The sequence below is a fragment of the Geotrypetes seraphini genome, chromosome 14, assembly GCF_902459505.1.
Source record: "Geotrypetes seraphini chromosome 14, aGeoSer1.1, whole genome shotgun sequence".
In the NCBI taxonomy this organism is placed as follows: Eukaryota; Metazoa; Chordata; class Amphibia; order Gymnophiona; family Dermophiidae; genus Geotrypetes; species Geotrypetes seraphini.
This window is the reverse complement of record NC_047097.1, coordinates 57,910,140-57,930,518: the sequence shown is the minus strand read 5'-3', so window position 1 is coordinate 57,930,518 and position 20,379 is coordinate 57,910,140. Positions and strand designations below refer to the sequence as shown.

Below are 20,379 nucleotides of genomic sequence, written 5' to 3'. Positions count from 1 at the left end.
CATTCCAGAGCTGAGATTGTGATGTCATAATGCCTCATTCCACCAATGCCTAAGAGCCAACCTCAGCAGTGATGTCACAATGGCTTGACTGTCCTATACTTGGCTCACATAAGAACATAAGAGCTGTCATACTAGGACAGACCGAAGGTCCATCAAGCCCAGTATCCTGTTTCCAACAGTGGCCAACCCAGGTCCCCAACTACCTAGCTAGATGCCAAGAAATAAAACAGATTTTATGTTGATTATCCTAAGAATAAGCAGTGGATTTCTTCAAGCCATCTCAATAATGGTCTATGGACTTCCTTTTTAGAAATGTATCCAAATCTTTTTTTAAACCCCGTTAAGCTAACTGATTTCACAACTTCCTTCATAGTGACTGTTCAGCTCACAGCAGGCTGCTGTCTACAAATGGTACTGAGAATCTGAAAGATTGCCAGCTCATGCTGTTTTAAGCTACACAGAATGCTTGTACACCCTGCCCACTATCTAACGTCATTGAAATTACTCCTCCTGTTTCTAAAAGCAAACTCTGTTTACTCACACAGGTATTATGTGTATTACAGGTTTATAAATATCATAAAGAATATTCTATAAAGACATTATAAAGAAATATTACAGAAAGGCATTCCATTCCATTGCATTATTTAATCCAAATGGTTTTACTGATTAAAGTCTATATAGCTAGAATGCTTTCTTTTGTTGTAATTTCTTAACTCGATCTCCTCCCCGTATCAATCAATAAACACTCAAATTCATTAAATTTCTGACTCTAATTTTCTGTACAATGTTCTACCAAAGGTTCATTAATTTTTGATCGCTTAATGTTAAACTTGTTCTTGCATCTTACTTTTAGTTTTTAAAACCCTATCTTCAAATGAACCCCAATTTATTGATAAATTACTTATTCCTTATTGCTCATCACGTTCTTTAAGGCCTATTAATCAAAAACTTTTAGTAGTCCCTTCATTGAAAGTTATCGGAACCCGTCGTCATGAAATTTTTTCTGTTATAGCTCCACAGTTATGGAATGCTTTACCTCAGTATGTAAGAGAAGAAAATGACTTGAATCATTTTAAATGCTCTCTGAAGAGCTTTCTTTTTAAAGACGCTTTCAATTTATAATCACATCGAATGATTATCTTCTTTTTTATTTATTCCCCCTTCCTATTTTTCTTACCATTCATGTCTTCTTTTCTAATAAATAATATTGTATTTCTGCTCTCCTTTCCTTATGTAACTGTTAGTTTTTATGTCAATTTGTCAAATCTATGTAACTTATTGTGAATATTGGTATATGTGTTTTTTTTTATTATGTAAATCGCTTAGTAAAATAAATAGGCGATTCAATAAGTTAAAATAAAACTTGAAACATTCTCGTTCTTAAATTTCTGTAGACATACCCATATGCAATTTGGGGCATAGGCTGCTGGATGAAATGGGTCCAGTCGGTTGCGACTAATATAAGGGTGGGTTTTAAGTTTTGCCTTGTATGGCAGCAAACTGAATAAGGCAACTAAAAAAAATGGTTTACATTTTTTTCCTAAAAAAATTGAGTGATATAATTTTGATAGTGAACACTATACATGAAGCACTTTGAAATTCGAGAGAGGTTATTTTTTTTTAGGATCAATGAAAGGTATTTGGAACCTTCCAAGTCACAGGCAAAATAAAATCCTGTATCTGTGTAGGTTTCTGAGATCCTTTTCCTCTCTTTAATACATGGTGCATTCTTTGGCTTATTGATCAATCATAGAGATCTCTTTGTGGAAAGTTATGTAGAATATGATCTCATTCTCTCAAATTCACGGCTAACACCCATCGTGCCAAACAAAGCTTCCCTCTGGAGTTCATAAGATGTCACATGTATAGGCAACCTTTCCAGTTGTGTGTGAAAGTTCTTTTTAATCGAGCCTGTGGCCTCTGATATGATGGGAAATATTTCTTTTTTCTTCTTGGTCTTGGACTACATTTCTTGGTACTTGAGGGTCCTTGTTCTCTGTATGATTTACTTGAGATGGATACTTTTTCTTTTTTTTTTTTTCTGTGCCTTGAGAGAGACCCAGGTTGAATTCCTGAATCTGTCTCATCCTTCTGAAACAGGAACCAGCATTAAATCACCCTGAGGCAGGGAAATTCCAGTCTTGTACTGGGTTCCAGAGGGAGCCACGGTCCATGGTTCCTGCCTGAAAACTCGTGTAAAGGCAAGGCTAAGAAAAAGGAGGAAATGAAATAATAAAAAAAAAGAAATGCCACAAAATTTAAAAAAGAATAGTGACCCCCCCCCCCCCAGCATAAAACTCCATAAGACTACAGGCAGAAGCTTTAGAGTTGAGGGTCAGGAATCCAGCTGCTTTAAGAACTAGAACTTGTCCAGACCTGAGCTTCAGTAAAATATTGTTAGAAAAGTGAAAGCTGTACTTATGGGGTGGGTGCAGGGGGGGGGGGGACTAAGAGAAGCCCCACTTCTGGTACCTGCTTTCCCTCTGTTTACTTTTGAAACAGATTTTACACAAATGTGAGGCGAATGCCAGAGAGAGGACAGGAGACCTGAGCCAATGTGGCAGCAGGTGTATGAGAAAGTGAGGAGAAATTAAAGCTTAACTTCCAGCTGTCCCTGACTTGCTATAGATAAATGTTAACTAGTTCAGCCCCGAGTTGGAGTTCTTTTCCATTACCAGCCTCCTGGCACGAACATGTCCGTGCAATTTCTTTTTCATTTCAACAATTTTTGTAAAATATGAAGAAAGAGTACAATTGAACAGAGCGATAAATAAGAAAAAGAACAAGAGAAAGAGATACGTTGACAGATATTACAATTCAAAGTGAAAACATAACATGTCAGCTTATATACCGCAGGACCGTGACGTTCTATGCGGTTAACAAAATATTATAATAGTGTATACAGTTGAATAGATTGGAAATTATGTAACTTAAAAAATAAAACTAACAGAATAAATTACTAAAGTATGATGTCCGTAAGCATGGAAATTAATTACCCAGATATTTAAGAGACAAGTATGTCTTTAGGTTTCTTCTAAATTTCACATAAGAACTGTTCTTCTTCTGTGTTGGTCATTTCTGATCCTTTTCAATTTCTTTCATGATCTCTCTGTTCAGATTTATTTTCACTTTATTCTTTTCATTTATTTTCTATATTTTCCCTCCCTTTTGATGTCTCAGGTTTTCTTTTTTGATCCTTGTTCTCTTAGCTTTTTTTTTTTATCACCATTTTTAATCACCATTTTTTTTTTTTTTACACCATTCTGCTAATGCTGATGTCACTTTATTTGCCTTTTTAGAGTACTTTCTCTCTTCTACTTTCTGGGATTAACTGCAATTCCATTCTCTCCTTCTCTCTCCACATACTTCTTGCTCTCTCCTCCTCTTCCTCCCTGTCATATCACACCGTACTCTCCTCTCAAACTTGTCCCCACATACATCTTTCTCTCCGCTTTTTTGCTGCAATACTCTTCCCTAATTTTTGTTCCCCAGTCTCAATTTTCTCTTCCCTCTCATCCTAAACTGTATGTCTGCGCCTTATATCCCCCTCCCTCATTTCACTTCTTCCCCATTCATTCCCTCTTCTCCATCCTCTCTGCCTTATGGTTGCTAGAAACTTACCTCTTCCCTATTCCATACCACTGCAGCACACACGCTGTGGCCGTCTTTTACAAAGGCGGGCTAAGCGTTTGCAGCACGGGTGACTTGACAGCCACGAGACCAATGCAGTTACATAATGTGACAAGAGCCGGCCCACATGAACATGAATAATAATAATTTATTTCTTGTATACCGCTATGAATATAGTAGAGGGGAGGTTTTGTCTTCGCTTAAAGGGCAAATAAGTCATTTCAAGCTCTTTTTCAAAATAAGTCATACACAGTGATGGGGCGGTGGGTTTGGCTATAGGAGCTAACGCTCTTGGTCAAATTTCACAATTCTGAGTGTATGTGAACACTTTACTTACTTTATAAGCCAGATATATATTTTGCTTATTTGTATACTGAGAAGTTGTATACCGCTATACCAAAAGTTCGAAGCGGTTCACAACAAAAGGATACATACAGCCGATATTTAAAATACAGAATAAACAATTGGTGTCTAATGCAGAATAAAAACAATCAGTAAAGAGGATACATCGGATAAAAATCAGTAAAAGTTAAGACGATAGCTCAATTGGTAAGTAAAAAAGCTGTTAAAATCATAATAGATTTGACAGTAACATAACTAAGAGGGAAACATATCAAACAGGTGTGTTTTTAGTGATTTTCTAAAGTCAAAATAGGAAGTAGCCTCAAGTATTAATCTTCCAAGCCATGTGTTCAGTTTAGCGGCCTGGAAGGATAAGATTCCGTCAAAGAACTTCTTGTATTGGCATGATTTTAAAAGAAGGGTAATTAAATAGGTTTATTCTACAAGAGAGTGTAAAGAGGTGTCTCGAGCGTGTCCTGAGAAATATGCCTTTCATCTCTCACATGGGATGAGAGGTTTTCTCTTTCTTTTTCTTCAGATCGTGCTCCCCCTCGAGGCCTTCATTTCTGCATCTATTTTCTCATTTGCTGTCTCTCAGCCCCATTGCATTTGGCAACTGGAAGTACATAAAACAGGAATGGACAGGTCCAGCCCTTGTAGACAGCAAATGGGTCAGGTCCTTAGGATAAAGACGAAAAGAAACTGCAGAGGAAAATTTACAAGTTGCAGGGACTTTATTTAAAAAAAAAAAAAAAATCAATAAAATATTATCCAAAGGATGGCTCTCGTGTGCATGGGGACCGGATTTTAACCAACATCGTCGTAATCCATACGGTTGTCAACCAGTGAAGCATAGGACAACTAGGACCCCTGAGGAAAGACTGTTTCTCTGAAACACGGACCATATTGGGTCCGGCCCCTCTGCACATGAGAGCCATCCTTTGGATAATATTTTACTAATTTTTTTATTTTATTTATTTATTTTAATAAAGTTTCTACAACTTTACATTTTCCTCTGCAGTTTCTATTTGGCTTTGTTCTACCTGTTCACTGCAGGTTCTTAGGATATCATTAATAAATATGTATGAGACAGACTCACCTACTGTGAAGGAAGTAGGCCTGCAGGTGTTGCTCATGGACATCGATTAGGCATCTCCTGACAACCTGTCCTGTTTGTGGCATCCTTGGTAAATAGGAAAGAACAGAACTGAGGGGAGATGTTTGAGACTATATTCAAGAGGTACTTGGTAGGATGTTTGGGACCAGCAAAGGGGAGAGAAATTGGGAAGGGTAAATGGGATTTAAAAAAGCCCAGGCAGGTGTACCTCTTTTTTGATAAAACTTTGAATTTCTCACTATAGCACACATGGGGGTGGGGTGGGGGAAGAAGAGATGCATTTCCTTTGGGTGGGACAGGGCAGCATGCCCAAATGTGGGTCTATAGTACACAACAATCACTCAGTGCAAAATTCTTCTCCAGTGGGAATTCTGATTCCACTTGCTCAAATCGAGTCCATGGTCATGGGATTCTTCATTATTCCCCACTGATAGAATTATTAAATTTTTGTATAGTTTTATAACTTATTTTTATAACTTATTTATAATTTGATAAATAGATTTAAAAGTGCATCACTTATCTTAAATCCTTATCGGTTCCCCTTCCCAACGCGTTTCAAATTCCTTTTTCAAGGTCGGGGGAATAGAAGATAAGGGTAATCCTACTCCAGTTTCTACTGCCGCTAGCTATCAATAAATTGATCAATTTGTTGTGACTGGTATATTGGTTAAGTAGAAGTAGTGAGTCAATTATAGTTGGTAGATGGTCTATAGTACAGGAAGCCCAGAATACCTTTGGTAAAATACTCAAAATATAAAAGCACATACAGTGATGATTTAAAAACAAAACAAAAAAACCAAAAAACCGTTTAAAGAAGAAAAAAATAACAGATTTAATTTTTAAAAATCAGCAGATATTTCTTCTCAAGCCTCTTGTAGCTGGGCTGATTACCTCCTGATATCTTCAGTATGTCATTCTCCTCGCCGACTGGTTCTCCCTTTCACACAAATCTTGGGTGGGGGGGGGGTCTCCCGATTTTTTTTTCTGCCTCCCTGAAAGAGTCCCTCTGGTACCTACATGAGATACAGTGTACTTGAGCTCTGGATCTTGTTGTGAACTAAAATCCTTGTTAAATTACAAGTAAAGTTTAACTCAAAAAAGATGATTAAGCTTCCTTTATTACATCATCCTGTGCATGTACACAAAGCTTGGTTTCAGATTTGGAGTTATCACTCGGAAAATGGATCTTAGAATCAAAAATCTCCAACTCAGTGTGTGGTCTAAAAAGTAAATAAAATGTTAGAGACCTTTTGTAAAGAAAGAGTAAAACTGAGAATGTGTTTTTGTTTTTCTTTTGGGGGTTCTAGGTTTCCACTGATCGGATCTCCAACAATTCTGAGTCTCCATCCAAAACTGAGATCACACCATTTTCCAGCCACACCCCAAGATCTCCTGTTGCATCTCCTAATGGAACCACTTCATCAGAGACCCCTGGCCAGGATTCAAAGCAAGATTATCCTTCCTCCATCCTTGATACCGCTTCCCTCACCAAGGTTTCCGATCATTCCAGTTTGGAGAGAAATGTTGTTCCTGCCTTTTCCGAGGAAGGTGTTCCTCTCACAGCTGCCTCGGTGGAAACCTCAAACTATCCCAGCAGGGCCATATCCATCCCACCAGTGCCTCCAAGACCTAGTAAAGCCTACTCAGAGCCAGATTTTGTCCCTGGGCTGCTTGTCAGGGGTGTTCCTCTTATAGCAGGAGCAATGGAGTCTTCCACATCTACATATGCCAGCAGAAATAGTTTGGAAAAGGAAACTGTATCGACCCCAATAGTGCCTAACGTCAATTCAGACAAGAGTTTTGTCTCTCAGCTGCTTATTCAGGGTTCTCCTGTTGCACAAGAGGCAACATCTGTGGAATCCTCCATTTTCAAAGACACCAGCAAAGGTGCTTCTGAACGGGAAGGTGTGTCTACCTCAGATGCACTTCTGAAGGACACTGGTCTGTTAGCCGAAACCAAGCAATTCACAGATTTGAGGGATACCCTTGCCGAACCAGTAAAGACTTTGAAAACAGCTGAGATGGTTCCTGCCAGAAAAGAACCCCTCTTCAATCCACATCTGGACAGTAGACGTGCCTCAGAAGGCATGTTACTTTCTGAAGACCCATCAGTAGGAGGAAAAGGGCATACAATAAATACAGGGGACGTACCGGCTGTATCAGAACAGGCCCAGGCTGGGTCAGACTGGAGCTTATCTGAGTCCTTTGAGTGGAGTTCCCCATCTCGGAGCATGGAATGGGCAAGGAGAAGGCAGAGCCCAACAACCTCTCCCATTGAGGAAATGTCAAATGTCACTCATCTCCTTGAGGATAATTCAGTCACTTCAGAACCTGATAGAGTCATGGATATTAGGAATGAAACACTTGCTGGAAGTCACCATGGTCCAGTACAAGGATTGGTTGAAATAACTGAGGAAGACAGTCTCAAAGACAAACTTTTAGGTGTATCTTATAATTCCCCTACTAATTGGAGCTCAGACCCAGCTGGAGGCTCGGGAAGAAACTTGAGGCCGCTTTCAGGTGATAGCATTGGGTTTCTAGCCTTTGAAAATTCTAGAAAGGGAACTGATGATACTGTAATCAGCAGGCAGTCTCCTTGCATAGGAACAGTTGGAAAACTGTATGAGGATATGGTGGACCCTCAGAAGATATTCTCTACAACAGAAGCAGAGACATTAGAAATGCACAAGGAGGAGCCCTCAACTGAAGTACCTACCATACAAGGTCAAAAGGTGGGACTAAAACTGTTGGAGGCAAAGGAAGTGAGTAAAGATTCCTCTGAGGTATCTGAGTTCCGGGATGAATCGGAAAACTGTCACCTTCTCCCCTTTCTTGGGGAGAAATCTTCAGAGAGTGTGGAGATCTACAGATTACTGGAGCCTGTTCATCCTATCTTGCAGTTGGAGCCTGCAACAGAGGCCTGCATGATGTTTGACAAAGTTGCTCATTCGTGCCTTGGTGTATTGGAAGAAGATTCGTGCCTTGGTGTATTGGAACCTGGAGCAGGAACATCGATGGTAGCTTTTGACCTTAAGGAACAGAAACCCATGGAAGAGCCAATGAGCCCTTCAAGGGTGACGGAGAGAGAGAGGGAGGCACAGCTCAGCAGTAGGGCTAAAGAACGCCAGGATGCATTTGACATCAGTGACTTTGACCCAGTAAAAAGTGTTCCAGAAGAGAAACCCACAGGGATCACAAATCTGGATTCCCAGTGGTTAGAAAAACTTCTTTCTCCAACCCCTGCTAATAGTGATGATACCGAAAGAGATGTGGTATTGAGATGCAGGGATGAAGTGCCAAGTGAGGGACAAGAGGTAAGATATAACATTTCATATTTTATAGGTGTATGTGTTGGGGTTTGTAGTTTGTTTTTTTTTTGGGGGGGGGTAATTTCATTACACCTTTGAATGTGGCTGGCACAGAGTTTGGCACTGTGGCTTGCTCGTTCACTTTTCAATACTTTTCTGTAACTTTAGCACCTAAACGTAAGCGCCATTTGCACACTGAAATTCTAGATCTCTAGCTCTTACACAGGTGAATATACGGTGTCAGGTCAAAACCACGGAAGACAAAGGCGCGCGCCGACAACTGAGCGCAGCACGGAGGCGCGCGCCAAAGAAAATAACTGTTTTTAGGGGCTCCGACAGGGGTGTGTGGGGGGGGAGCCCCCCCACTTTACTTTATACAGATCGCGCCGCGTTGTGGGGGTTTGCTGGGGTGTAACCCCCCACATTTTACTGAAAACTTCATTTTTTCCCTAAAAACAGGGAAAAAAGTTAAGTTTACAGTATAATGAAGGGGGTTACACCCCCCAAACCACCCACAACGCTGCCGCGATCTGTATTAAGTAAAGTGGGGGGACTCCCCAACAAAAACCCCCGTTGGAGCCCCTAAAAACTGTCATTTTCTTCGGCGCGCACCTCCGTCTTGCGCTCGGTTGTCGGCGCGCGCCTTTGCCTTCCGCGGTTTTGTCTATGAACCGAATATACATTTGTAAACGTTAACTGAGCACAAATGTATATTTTGGAGGCGTGGCCTAGTGGTTAGAGCGGCTGCCTCGGCATCCTAAGGTTGTGAGTTTGATTCCCCTTATGGCTCTGGGCAAGCAACTTAACACTTCATTGCCCAGAGACAAAATAAGTCCCCTTCTAAAATATGTAAACTACTTTGATTGTAACCACACAGAAAAGCGATATCAAGCCCCATCCCCTTTATCCTTTACCCTTTTATTCTATAATTGACTGCAATTCACTGAGGGCTGGATGCAGCAAACGGTGCTCAAAAAACAGCCCTAAAATGGAGCTTATAGAATTCCCACGCTCAACGGTAGGCACCGGACTTATGCCTGCTGAAACTTAGAATAAACGCGGATGCCCACGTTAGGTGTGCTTTCTTCTATAATTCAGCACACAGAATTTTGGTGCACCCCTGAGATGAACACAGAGGATTTAAAATCAGAAAATAATATTAAATATTGAACTAAGGCCAGTACTGGGCAGACTTGCACGGTCTATATGGCCGTTTGGTGGAGGATGGGCTGGAAAGGGCTTCAATGGCTGGGAGGGTTTAGATGGGACGGAGTAGGTTTTGACGGAGATTTCGGCAGTTGGAACCCAAGCACAGTACCGGGTAAAGCTTTGGGTTCTTGCCCAGAAATAGCTAAGAAGAAAAAAATTTTAAAAAAATTTAAATTGAATCAGGTTGGGCAGACTGGATGGACCATTTGGGTCTTTATCTGCCGTCATCTACTATGTTACTATGGCATGACCAAGGCCAAGCCTCCTAGTTAAGTGCCCAGTGTTATAGAATGTGAATGTGAACGTTAACGAGTGCCAGTTAGCATCAATCACTGGTAAGCACCACTGTTCCCTCTAAGCTTTGAATGTGTAGTGTCTTTCGATGGAATACCTTTCCTGTTTTATCTAGCGATCTGTTATGTTAAATATGGTCACAACAATAAAGGCAAAATACAGTGTACAAAGGGACAATTGTGACAGCGACTCTTTAACACAAGAAATATCGTACAAATAAGCCAAAGCATAGCCTGCCAGAATAGTACAAGATTAAACGCATGAAATGGATGTGACCCTTAGGAGTCCCTGAACCCCACCTCCCCTGCCCTCTCCTCCTACACCGCCAAACAACCCCACCCCCCCAACCAAAAGGAAAAAAAGAGGAGAACCAAATCTTAAATCACCTCCCCTAAGACCCTAAAACCAAACTCTCTAATCAATATACTCCGTAACATGTCATCTGAGGAGGATGCAAAGCCTATTAAAATCTACAAATTTAATGCGTTTAAAATGGAACTATATGCTCTGTCCGGCAAAGAACTGATGCACGGTTCCCAGATTGCCCAAAAGGAACATTTCTTCTTGTAGGTAGGGGATGTAGCTCTGGTCTCTAGCACCACCAGGGTATGAAATGCAGTTCTCCAGTGCCAAAAGGACGGTGGACTAACTGCCATCCAAGCCTGCAACACACACTTCTGTCCTACTATGATATAGCCAACAATTTTTGGCCTTCCCCATGAAATTTTTCCCTTCATTGAAGTATAGCCTGCGGCGTAGGTAGCAAGACCATATTTAACAGGGCCCCCGCCTTTCCTATTTTAAATGAGAGTTCACTTTCTGAACTTTTATTTTCTAGTTTGATATGTACGTCGCTCTGACGGTCTTGTTCAGAAAGGGCAGTACATCAAGTGTAAAAATAAAAAAAAATAAACTGAGTGCGAGTCCTCCAACTGCTCTACTGTCATTGGGTGGTGGTGTATCAATATTATGTTTTCAATCACTAGGGACAGGCAGGTTCACTGAAGTCCCGAAGAGCTTGCCTGTCCGTCACTATTGAAAATTTGATAGTAGAACAGCACCCCCTACTGGCAGGACTGTAGGTGGAGGACTCCTGCTTAGAAAAAACAGTGATTAGCACCCATTGAAAGTTAGGGGCTGTTAATTTGCATGTGCATCTTGGGCACAAACCAAATTTAGGGCACATACCCATATATAGAATCCAGGGGTTGGTGTATAAATGCATGGGGGTATATGTGTGGGTGGGGCACGTAACTTGCTGTAAGTTATGTGGTAAATTGCTATATTTAGGCCTATGCATTTACACCTTCCATTGACCTGGCATAAGTGGGGGGAGGGGGGAGAGAAGTTAGTATTACCATATACACTCGAATATAAGCTTATCTGAATATAAACCGAGAACATTTTTTCCCCTTTTTATGGGAAAAAATGTTAACTTGAATATAGACTGATGGTTTATATTCAAGTACCGGGGCAGAAACAGCCCCTCCTCCTTTCCCTGAGGTATCATTCCCCCCTTCTGAGCCTGGTCCTTTTCTACCCTGATGGTCCAGCATTCTTTTATAGACCTGAGAGCATTGAGCCACAGAGCCACATCCTGGTGCTCCTGGACACTTCTTAAAGGGGCTGACCAGTGAGTTCCCCTGAGATTCTCAGACCCCTTGACTCAGCAGGCCTTCTCCCATCCCCCATTCGAGGCTCCCTGGCCTAGTAGTCTCCCACCATTAGGCCTACCTTGAAAGATCCCTTGTGTCTAGTGTGGGTTATGGGCAGGAGGAATTCTTGTTACGTTTGCCCTCGCTGGTGCCAGGTTCATGGACCTGGCAACACCTAGCAGCAGTCTCACAACAAGGATCCCTCCTTCCCAGATCTTACTAGATGCCAGGAATCTTCAAGGTAGGCTTCAGGGAGCTTCCAGATGTTAGAGGGGTCTTGCTGATTGGAGGGGGATGTGCCATCCAGGTCATGAAGGCTTGATGGGGGGAATCCTTTTAAGATTGAAGCAACTTTATTGGGGTGGGGGAGGCAATCCTGAGGGAGCTCTTTGGCTAGACCCTTTAAGAAATGCTCAGGAGCCTGTGAATGGTTTGCATTCTGGGAGCCATAGAGTGGTGCATTCTCCTATGTGCGTGTTTAAAGAATTTGAAATTAGGATTCCCTATGGTACCTGAGAAGCTGTTATTTTGTTTTTGTCCTAGTACCTCTGAGCACTGTACTTGTTCAGAAACTGCAGCTCGAGGTTATGAGAAGTTTACTTGGCAGGTTCGTCACAGTTTTATTTAGTTTAAGGTGGGTTGATGGATCGGTTAGAGCAGTGGTTCTCAACCAGCCGCAGCCAGTAGGTTTTCAAGATATGCCTAATGAATATGCATAAGGCAGATTTTCATGCCTGCCACTTCCATTATATGCAAATCTCTCTCATGGCTATTCATTAGGGCTATCCCGAAAATCCAACTGACTGGTGGTCCTCCAGGACAGGATTGGGAATCATTGGGTTAGAGAGAATGCAGTCTGTAGGCCTGGAGTGCATAGAAGTTGTCTTGCTATCCACCAACCCAAAGAGAGGAGTCTCCAGGTCAGCTCCATTGAAGGGTTTGAGGTGAGAGAGTTAAACTTTTGACAGTCATGCCTTGTGAGAGCTTAGACACGTTAAGGGAGGGGTGAGTCTCGAAATGGAAGCAGCTCTGAGGCAATTGCAATAAGTTGAGTTTTCTGTCTGGAAAGTAGTCCGACAGGTTTAGGAAGGTGAGGGAAAAAGCTGGCAGGAGGGGAGAGAGATAGCGCATACGCTCACAAAGTGAGGTTTGTGTTGAGGCACCAGGCGTGGAGCCTGTCTGCCATCCGCTTCTTGGGCGATGGCGTGGGAAGAGCAGGCTGGAGAGGTTTCAATCCTGCAGAAGCTCCTAGCCAATGCCAGCCTGCAGGAAGTGGCCCAGTGCACTCCTGACCAGCACAAGCATGATACCGCCGGTACAGTCGCCTACCCTGAGCTTTTTGTGGGCAGCTCACGCAGCGGCCAGTCAGAATGGGCGCCGGAGGCGGGTGGAGCTTCAGCCTGTGTAAGTAAGAGAGATTTATGTCAGCATTGTTACGTACTAAAGTGCTCAGAGCTAGCTCTTATTTCAGGGAAACACATGATATCCGGAACTGGCAGTACTTCGTGCAGTCATGAGGGAATCGTAACACATTATAGCAGAGCTTCCCAAACTGTGGGTTGGGACCCCATAGGGGATCACAAAACTTGCCTTTGAGGGATTACAGCCTAGGTGGGCTCTCCATAAGTCCATCCTTATTCTGAACCTTCAGGGGGGGTCACACAATTTTATTTGGCTGCAATCATGAGGTCACAGCCACAAATAAAATTGGGAGGCCCTGACATACATGTTCAAGACAAAATATCCAGAAAGACCTCTGTTGAACATTTTGGCTTGTGCTAAGCGATGAGTTGGCTAAGGCACTCCCTCTCCTCCATGGTCTCCAGAATACCTCTTTTTCAGCTGTTTCCAATGGAGACTTTCCCGGCTTTGATAGGAAAAACTGCACGTGATATCTCCTCTTCCCAGGGCAGGATTAATTCATCGAGGGCCCCTAGGAACCCAAGTACACTGGGCCCCCTGCCCCGCCCCGCCCCGCCCCACCATGTGCCCAGACGGAAACAGGAAGCTGTGTCAGAGGGAAGCTTTGGGCAAGCAGCACCGCTGGCACAATTACAGTTCCCGTTGCCTTTCTTACCCTCGTTGCTTGCTTTTCTTACTTTCCATTGATGGGGGGGGCCGCGTTGCCGATTGGGGGGGGCCCACGTTGCTGATCGATGCTGGAGGGGCCCATCACCGTTTGGAAAAAACAATGTTATTTTACCCAGGTGGCCTGGATAAATTGTAACACTTCCCTATACCTTGTTCATTCCTTCTGTACTAGTATGTTTTGTTTTGATTTAGTGTTTTTAATCTAACCTAATCTAATCCTTAGGTTTGTATACCGCATCATCTCCACGTTCGTAGAGCTCGACGCGGTTTACAGTAGGAGAAATAGGAAGGAACTACAACAGAGGGTTAGAGGTAGAAGTGTGAAGAAAATTTAGAGGACTTGGGATGCCAAGATATAAGAGTTTCCTTGATTCCTAAGTTGGAGGGAGACTTACATTTTTTGAGAAAAGCCAGGTTTTCAGATGTTTGCGGAAAACCTGGAGAGAGCTCAAGTTCCGAAGAGGGGAGGTAAGGTTGTTCCAGAGCTCAGTGATTTTGAAGTGAAGGGAGGTCCCTAGCTTTCCTGTGTGGGAAATGCCTTTTAGCGAGGGGAAGGATAGTTTTAATTTGTGGGAGGATCTGGTGGTATTAGGGTTTGAGGAATTCCAAGAAAGAGGGATAAAGGAAGGGAGGATACCATATAGGATTTTGAAAGCTAAACAGGCGCATTTATAGTGGATTATCGGAAGCCAGTGGAGCTTGGCCAGGAGCAGGGAGACATGGTCAAATTTACTTTTAGCGAAGATGAGCTTGGCCGCGGCATTCTGAATCCGTTGGAGTCTGTGGAGGTTTTTCTTAGTTAGGCTTAAGTAGATAGAGTTGCAATAGTCCAATCTGGAGAGGATGATGGATTATTTTTAAAGCAGTTTTAGCTCCCTCCCTTGTATCTTCTTTTAAATTGTAAACCACCTGCACAGTATGAAAGTGGCCTTTTAAACACATTCTTGTTGCTTAAATCTAGACAGTTCTTTACAGAATTACTGCCATTATTCCAAGGCAACAGATGATGCTGTTTTTTTCTCCCCACTAGGGGGCTGTACAGATAGCAAGTACAGTACCAGAAAAGTACATTTTTCAGTCTTCAGATGCAGTCGTACAAGGCAACCTTTAATAAAGCTACACAGAACTAGATGCACTAAAAACGGACATTATGATCGTGCGGGCCGCTATGGGCCGATTTACTTTTTTGGCCGAGATGTAAACAGCAATCGATTGCTCAAATGGCTTCCCATGCAAATGAGTTTTGCGGAGGGCAGTCATAATCGCATCTGATCGCTTGTTAAGAAACCGGCTCTCACACATGTGCAGAACCAGTTTGGGGGAAGCCTGAATAGCTGAGCGGCAGGGGAAGCCCCACTCAGCTGTTTGGGGCTCTTTTTTTTTTTAATGCACAGATGCTGACATGTTCAATATTTGCCCCATAAAGAAAGTGAGTCAAACCGCCCCCATCCCAATGACACTCTCCCCCCCCTGCTCAGATGACCCCCCCAGAAGAAAAATAGAGGCAGGTTGGATGCCCACTCCTTCCTGCTGCCACAAATCCTCCCCCCATCCATACTGAGCTGGAATCCTTCCCCCCAAATTAGGATCCCGCCGTACTTTATTAAAAATCGGTAGGAGGCATGCCCATTCCCTCATGCCACTGTGAAACCCCCCCTGCCAGGATCCCCCAAACCAACCCCTTCCCTTCCCCATTCCCTGTATTTTACAAAAAAATTGGCATGAGGGATGCCTAAGCCCTCCTGCCCTCCCCCCAAAAAAACACCCCCATATCTGTACATGAAGAAGACAGCAAAAGGGATGCCCACTCCCTCCTACTCGCAAGCCTGCCACTCCTAAATGGTGGGCCTTCTCCTTCCCGGTGCATCCTGGGATGCCCAGGGAAGGGCCTAAGGCCCTTATTGGCTCAGACGCCTAAGGCGCCTCCCAGGCCCAATAAATAGAAAACTTTTTATGTGCGGGATTTGCACATACTAGGCAGCCACCTAGGTGAACTCTTTTAAAATCCAGTTACATCAGATTTCTTGTCTAACTTATTTCCTGAATTCTTGCTCCTGGCAGTGTGGAATTTCTCAGTATTTCACTATTAGCTTCTCCTCTATAAGTTGTTCTCCTTGTGTAAGTGCTTAATTACTATACAACGCCCTGCTCTGCCTGTGATCTTTAAGTGTCCTTTCTGATATATCGGTCTAATTTGTCTGTGGGTCATTATTTCTCAGACCTGTTGCTACACTACTAGATTTTGTGCATGGTTTCCTTGGTGCCAACATGGACCAAGGTCATGGAACAGCCCTAAGGTATCTCCCACTCCTCAATTAGAATACCCATCCAGGTTAATTCTGCCCCCCCCCCCATCTTATGTTTATACTGATGACCTATAATTGTCTTCTCCTGTGTTACATCTTGAATAGCAACATAGATCTCCTTATAGTGTACGAAGGGCCGCTGAAAAGTTCTCAGCCCAACCAACAAAGTCCAGTGATTTTCCACTTTTTTCGTTCTGTCGGAAAAGCACAGAACAAAAAAAGTGGAAAATCGCTAGATTAAATGTGTAGACCTCGATGGAGGCTGCCCTGACTTTGTTGGCCGGGCTGAGAACTTTTCAGCAGCCTCTCGTACAGCTGTAGCATTCGCCTTTCTCCCTCCTAGAAATTGCGCTATCTTGGAACACGTCCAGCCTGTCCTTATTCATTCAGCCATCTCATTTCTATACAGGCTCCATAAGTTAGAAATGTATTCACTTCCTCAGTATCTTGGTTATCGTTTTGAAAAGACAGATTCCATAGAAGGCCTTTGTTATTTAGTATTTGCGGTCGCCGTTGCCAAAGCCTGTCCTATCTCGGAATGCAGTCATGCTTTTCCCCTTTCATTCTTCATTCTAGGACTCATAACTTTTTTTTTTCTTTTCTTTATGACGGCAGGATGCACAAAGCTCTGACAACCTGGGAAAAAATACTTAGAAGGGAGCGATTTTTGTTTTACCAGGCTATGCGCAGCACAAAGAGCATGCGAGTCACATGCACGCTATTTGTGCCGCGTAGCCCGGTAAAAATGGAAGGAACTGTGCCTGCGCAGAAGAGCAAATCAGTAGGCGCAGCTCTTCTGCGCAAGCCCAGTTCAGCTTCTGATTGCAGGAGCTTGTGGACAGTTTTTAAAAAAAGTTTTTTGTTTTGTTTTCGTGGCCCAATATGGACGCAGCTGTTGTGCGTCTGTTATGCGAGTGTGTGTCCCGCGCCTAACAACAATGTTCTGGCCACAGGCAAAGGACATGCAAGCACATAACAGATGCATAATCAGCTACCACCAGCTGCCAGAAAATTTTGCCCGGTGGGCGTTCCCTTTGCGCATCACAAGGAGTGCTAATTTAAATACTAATGAGCTCCTTGTAGTGTATTTGCATAGGGTTCTCAGTGGTTGCTACAGCAATTGGTGGAAAAACCCCGATAACCCTTTTGAGCATCGGAGGCTGAGCTGCCGCGCAAGTTAAGACTGGTGCACAGCAGATTTTTGGGTATCGGGCTCGCAATGTTTCTGCAGCCATTGTGTTGTGATTTGAATGGAATGGATTCCTGAGTAGTCCTATATAATCTCACAGTTCATAAACCTTCCTCCCTAAAAGCCACATAATTATTCTGCCTTCCCTTTAACCCATATTTCTTCAGACCTTTTAGGACTGTAGGAGAACTTAATCACTCATGTTTTGATCTTGCTGTGTTGAGTAGTTCATTGGCTTTGCCTTCTCTCTGTGACTATTAACCTTTATGTTTGCTTGGTTTCTCACCATTTATTTTGTTCTGTATGTCAACCAGCCTTTCCATCTGTGAGATGTTATTTTTTCTGCTCAGTACACTTTGTGAGATGTACTGTTATATTTTATTACTGAGTAGTAAAGGGCTTTGGATTCACTCTGCATTTCCTGGTTCCTGCGCTGGGCACTGGGCCTGTGTGGAGGCCTGTGAGTGAAAATATTAAAAGAGGGCCCCCTGTATAATAATCTCTATGTAATAGTTCTCCTTTCCCCTCCCCCCTTCCCCCCCAAAAAAAATTCCTTCGTGCCCCCTCCTACCTCTTCAAGAGGCTGCGGGAAGTTGTTTCTACAAAGTGCCCACGGCTGACACGGAAGCCTTCTCGCTGATGCAAAACATGTCAGAGAAAAGGCTTCAGGGTCATTCACAGGCAGCATGTAGGAATCGCTGCCCTTGGCCTTTTGAAGAGAACCAGTGCGACTGTGCTGAATTATTGAAGAGCACCGGAGGGCGCCAACCCATTCCTGTGCAGCGCTCTACCGTAGGGCTTAAGGCACTGCCAGCCTGCTACAAAGGAACTCCCTTCACCCCCCTGAAAAAAAAGGCAGGAAGGATACCTACTCCCTCCTGCCACCAGAGGCACCCTTTCCCTCCGGGCCCCCCTGCCTGTACCTGTTGGGAGCAGGAGGGGAGTCTGGAGAATCACAAAGTTAGTTTAATTTACACACGTTGTTTTGAGTGTATCTGAACAGCTGGATTGGCTGCATCATCGGAGAGGGACCCCCCTCCCCTTATCACTCTGGGCACCATCTGCATTGTCCAGCACTGATCCCGCTTCACAAATAGAGATCCTTAAGCTAGTTTGTTACTTCTCTTCTACTTTTAAGGTTCTGGGATCGCTGTAGTTAGTTTTTTCATCGTGCCACCTGCCTCATTTCCTTTTTACAAAATCCTTGACTCTGAGCTGCCATTTCTGACCTATTTGGGGTTTACTCGGTGAGGAGCATTTCTGCAGCCTCTCTGAAGGCGTGCAGCTGTAACAGGAAGTGAGTGTAATGTTCTACCTTTCAGAACAGGTTGCAGCCACTCTGCCATTGTAGATGTGTGGAGGAAAGTCGCAGAAAATAACATAGTATTTTTGAAAAGTTGCATTTAGCATTCCATTACAGCTCTCCCTTATTTTAAAGAATGCAAAACCTATTCCAGAAATCTTTGAAAAAAAGGCATTTTCTCCTGGATATAGTATAATAGTTTCTTTACAGAAATATTGCCCGTGTGTATTCTGGGCTCCCCAGTAGGGGTGTGCAAGCAGGAGTTTTTGTTTCATTTAACTTTTCATTTCTAGTGATTTATGTTGTTTAAGACCATGTGCTAAATTAATTAGTTCACACTGTAATAAAAATGCTTCAAAAATACCCATCCCTAACTCCAGAGCAGAAAAAGCTGTAGAAAGATTTTTTTTAAAAAACAAAACAAAACAGGAAGGCCTGTGTGGCTTGGCAGCAGTGTGTCATAGATTTCCTTTTCAGTGGGACCCCATTCAGGTGTTGCACTTAAATTCCAAGAAGGAAAACAACCATGACACTATAGTGAACCCTGCTTCTAGAATTGTGCGAAGGGTTAGTTTCCGAGGCAGCTTCCCAGCAGCCTTCAGGTAGGCGGTGCTCCCTGAGTCTTTAGAGGAGTCTTTGCAGGGGGGAGTGGCTATGGGGAGAATAGAGAAACAAATCCAAGAAAATCAGAGGAAAACACGGGGAACGAAAAAAAAAAACAAACCAAAAAACATATAAAGATACAGATCAAAGGCTAAAAATCTTGACTACAGTGGTTTCCTTGGCAACTGTTTAAACGGTTCTAGTGCAGCGTGTCTAGTGGTCTTGAATGCTAGGATTTTGCATCTGAACCTGCGAGTGAAGGGGGAGAAGACCACGCAACCGGCAAACTATTAAACCTGGCCAAGCCGGGAAGGAGCCAAACAGCCTGCGCCCAAGCTCCTGATAAATCAGGGATGCGAACAGCTGCGCCGGGGACGGTCCCCGAGTTCAAAAAATACAAAAGCATGCTGGCTAGCTAGGTGCCCCCCAGGGCTGATCGTGCTAGCAGCAGACTTCCGCAGTGCGAGTCTGCGTCCTCTTCCAGGCAGAGAACCTCTGGGCACTGAACCTCCAACTGAACACTTAAAAAAAATACCCCCCCCCCTCCCCGAACAGAGCAGAAACACTTTTGAGCAACTTGCTTGCAGAAAAAATAACTGAGGGGGTAGGAACAGCTCCCTGAGAAGGAGGCGGAGTTCAAAAGATGATTCAAGCAGGACCTATAGTCCCCCTAGCTTCAGCATGGGGTTCTTGGCCAAATTCTGTGCAGGACGGAGGGCTTCTGTGGGGGGACTTTGAGCGTTCACTGGCAAAATCTTATGTTCTTCCATCGTAACAGCCGGGGCCAGAACCATAACAGGGAGCGGGAAAATGATAAAGGCTTCCACTTGGGTAGGAAAGTGAAGATCTGAGAGGAGGCTTGTTTATTATTACTAGTGTTTAAGCCCGTTACATTAAACGGGGAAGGGATAAAACACGGACCTCACGGATCTAAAACCGCACGTCCTTAAAAATCTGAGGTCCGTGCCACTTGTAGTTTCTGGCTCTGACAGACCTCTATGACAATTTAGCTCTGGCAGATCCTAATGTTTTTCCCTCCCTATGTTGAGACTAGTGGCAAAACTTTGGCCCTGAGGTCCGTGCCACTTTTAGTCTCAGCATAGGGAGGGAAAAGTATTAGGATCCGTCAGCGACTAAAAGTGGCATAAAGTGCCAGAGACTAAAAGTAGTTCGGACCTCAGATTTTCAAGGATGTGCAGTTCAGATCCGTGAGGTCCGCGAGGTCAGAGGCACTGCAGACCTTTGCACATTTTTAACCCCCCCCCCAACCCAGCTATTTGCCATCCAGCGTCATATCACGAGGGGGGGGCTCTCGGAATCAGCGCGGAGGGA

General features: G+C 43.6%; 1 protein-coding gene across 1 annotated transcript in view; it reads left to right on the top strand.

Moving 5' to 3' along the window:
- The window catches only part of TNKS1BP1 (tankyrase 1 binding protein 1), a 61,359-nt gene that overhangs the window by 19,716 nt on the left and 21,264 nt on the right, over window positions 1-20,379 (top strand). Inside the window, exon 5 of the mRNA XM_033919812.1 lies at window positions 6,397-8,403. Coding sequence (XP_033775703.1) covers window positions 6,397-8,403 — 2,007 coding nt within the window. The remainder of the gene's footprint in view (window positions 1-6,396; window positions 8,404-20,379) is intronic.